This window comes from Lucilia cuprina, chromosome 4 (genome assembly GCF_022045245.1).
Source record: "Lucilia cuprina isolate Lc7/37 chromosome 4, ASM2204524v1, whole genome shotgun sequence".
Taxonomy (NCBI): Eukaryota; Metazoa; Arthropoda; class Insecta; order Diptera; family Calliphoridae; genus Lucilia; species Lucilia cuprina.
This window is the reverse complement of record NC_060952.1, coordinates 61,116,910-61,119,541: the sequence shown is the minus strand read 5'-3', so window position 1 is coordinate 61,119,541 and position 2,632 is coordinate 61,116,910. Positions and strand designations below refer to the sequence as shown.

The following is a 2,632-nucleotide window of genomic DNA, read 5'->3' as shown; positions in this document are numbered from 1 at the left end:
CCACATAAAATTTGGTGGAAAGGTTTTGGTTCCTAAGATACATACTTATGTCAAATTTCTTCGCTATATTCGTATTTTTACGCCCATAATTAACATTAAAGTCGTTTTTTGAAGGGGCCTTATATGGGGGGAAGGGTCAATTGTGAACCGATCCACATAAAATTTGGTAAATTTTGACTTGTGTAAATCTTACTTCTGTGTAATTTCATTGCTATAATCCGATTTTTAAGCCAGTAATAAAGAGATATTGCCTAATATAAAACTTATTTCTGGGAAATTTGGTAAAGAGAATTTGGCTAGTATAAAACTTACTTCTGTTCAATTTCATCGCTTTAGTCGTATTTTTAAGCAAGTAATGAGCGTTATAGTAATTTTATGGAGGGTCTTTATATGAGGGGTAGGGTCAATTATGGACCGATCAACATACAATTTCACAAAGATTTTTGGCTGGTAAGATACTTCCTTATATCAAATTTCATCGCTATATTCGTTTGTTTAAGCCAGTAATGAGCGTTAAAGTCATTTTTTGAAGGGGACCTTATATGGGGGGTAGGGTCAATTATGGACCGATCCACATAAAATTTCACAGATAGGTTTTGGCTAGTAAGAAACTTACTTATGTCAAATTTCATCGCTATACTTGTATTTTTAAGCGAGTATGGAGCGTTAAAGTAATTTTCTGAAGGGGACGTTATATGGGGGGTAGGGTCAATTATGGACCGATATACATAAAATTTGGTTGAGAGATATTGGCTTGCATAAAACTTATGTGTGTCGAATTTCATCGCCATATTCCAATTTTTAAGCCAGTAATGAGCGTTAAAGTCATTTTCTGAAGGGGACCTTATATGAAATATATAAAATTTCATTGAAAGGTTTTGACTAGTAAAAAACTTACTTATGTCAAATTTCATCGCTATACTTGTATTTTTAAGAGAGTAATGAGCGTTAAAGTCATTTTTCTGAAGGGGACGTTATATGGGGGGTAGGGTCAATTATGGACCGATATATGTACATAAAATTTGGTTGAGAGATATTGACTTGCATGAAACTTATGTGTGTCGAATTTCATCGCTATATTCCCATTTTTAAGCCAGTAATCAGCTATTTAGTCATTTTCTAAAGGGGACCTTATATATGGGGTAGGGCCAATTATGGACCTATGTCCGCCATAATGCAGAAATATTTTTCAGATGTCAAAAAACTGACCTATGCGAAATTTTGTGGTATTTGCTTCATAAACAACGAATTTGTGAATATTTAAAGCTATTTATACAATATTCCAGGGGGTACAGTTGTATGGGGGCTATGTGAAATCGTTGACCGATTTTGCCCATTTTCAATACCAAACATTTCTGATCAATAAAATATATTTTTGGAATATTTCATCTCAATATCTCTTATATTGTGGACGCTATCGTGCCAACAACTGACAGACGGACGGACATGGCTAGATCGTCTTAGAATCTTACGAGGTCCCAGAATATATACTTTATGGGGTCTTAGAGCAATATTTCGATGTGTTACACACGGAATGACAAAATCAATATACCCCCCATCTTTTTGATGCTGGGTATAATAATAACAACAAAACCTTAAATAAAGTGTAGTGTTTGTGTTATTGTGCATGAGTTTCTCTAACTCTCCAATAAGTAAAAGGAGGCTCAGTAGCAATGGAATAAATGCATACTTTATGAGCTCTCCATACAACAACAACAATAATTATGATCCAAAAAATCATAAAAAATATTTAAGTGTAAAAACAACAACAAATGAGAGATCTTCTCTTTCAAGTGCGCCAAAACAAAACAATTGTTTTGATAATAGCGCAAAAGAAAAAATAAATAAACAAACAACAACAAACGAGAGATCTCCTCTCTCAAGTGCGCCAAAACAAGAATATTGTGTGGAAGACAACGCAGAAGAAAAAATAGAAAAACAAATAACTGATACAATGGTTGATGAAAATAGCAATGCTAATGTGAACAATATCACAAATAGTATCAATAACAATATTAACACTATAAAAACCATTAATGATAAGGAAGATCACTTAAGCCCAATGTCAAAGAATACTGGTGCCATACCAAAAAACAAGCCAAATACATTGAGCTCGCATAAAACGGAAAACATCCAAACTGGAATGGACCGTTATGTAACTTATACAAAACGTAAGTCCAGCCCTAGGACTTCAAAATTGGAACCAAATCCAAAACAGGCGAAAACAAATTCTGTAAGTCAAAATCGTTTTGCACTCCTTGACAACCAGGAAAGGGAAAAAGCACCATTCATGCCTCTAAAAGATCACAAGCCACCTCCCCTCTATTTGCGCGAACATACCACAAATCTATTTGTTAATAAGTTGTCCCAACTTGTAGGCAAAGAAATTTTCCACGTAGTCTCCCTACGCAAAGGAAACATTTAGGAAACAAAAATACAGACTTATTCAGAAAAGTCTTTTAGAACAATAGTTGATAGTTTTGATTCTGAGAAAAGTAATTATTACACATATCAACTAAAAAGTGCAAAGGGTTTCGCAGCAGTTTTCAAAGTTGTAGATAGTTCTGTACCAAATGATGACATTAAAAAGGCGCTAGAGACTGAAGGTTATGAAGTGAAGTCCATTCACAAT

At 34.2% G+C, this 2,632-nt stretch overlaps 1 protein-coding gene across 1 annotated transcript; it reads left to right on the top strand.

Moving 5' to 3' along the window:
- The first annotated feature begins 1,954 nt into the window (after positions 1 to 1,954).
- Positions 1,955 to 2,425, top strand: LOC124419235. Its single transcript, XM_046947855.1, has one exon. The coding sequence runs from the start codon at positions 1,955 to 1,957 to the stop codon at positions 2,423 to 2,425; it is 471 nt and encodes a 156-aa protein (XP_046803811.1).
- Positions 2,426 to 2,632: the final 207 nt, after the last annotated feature.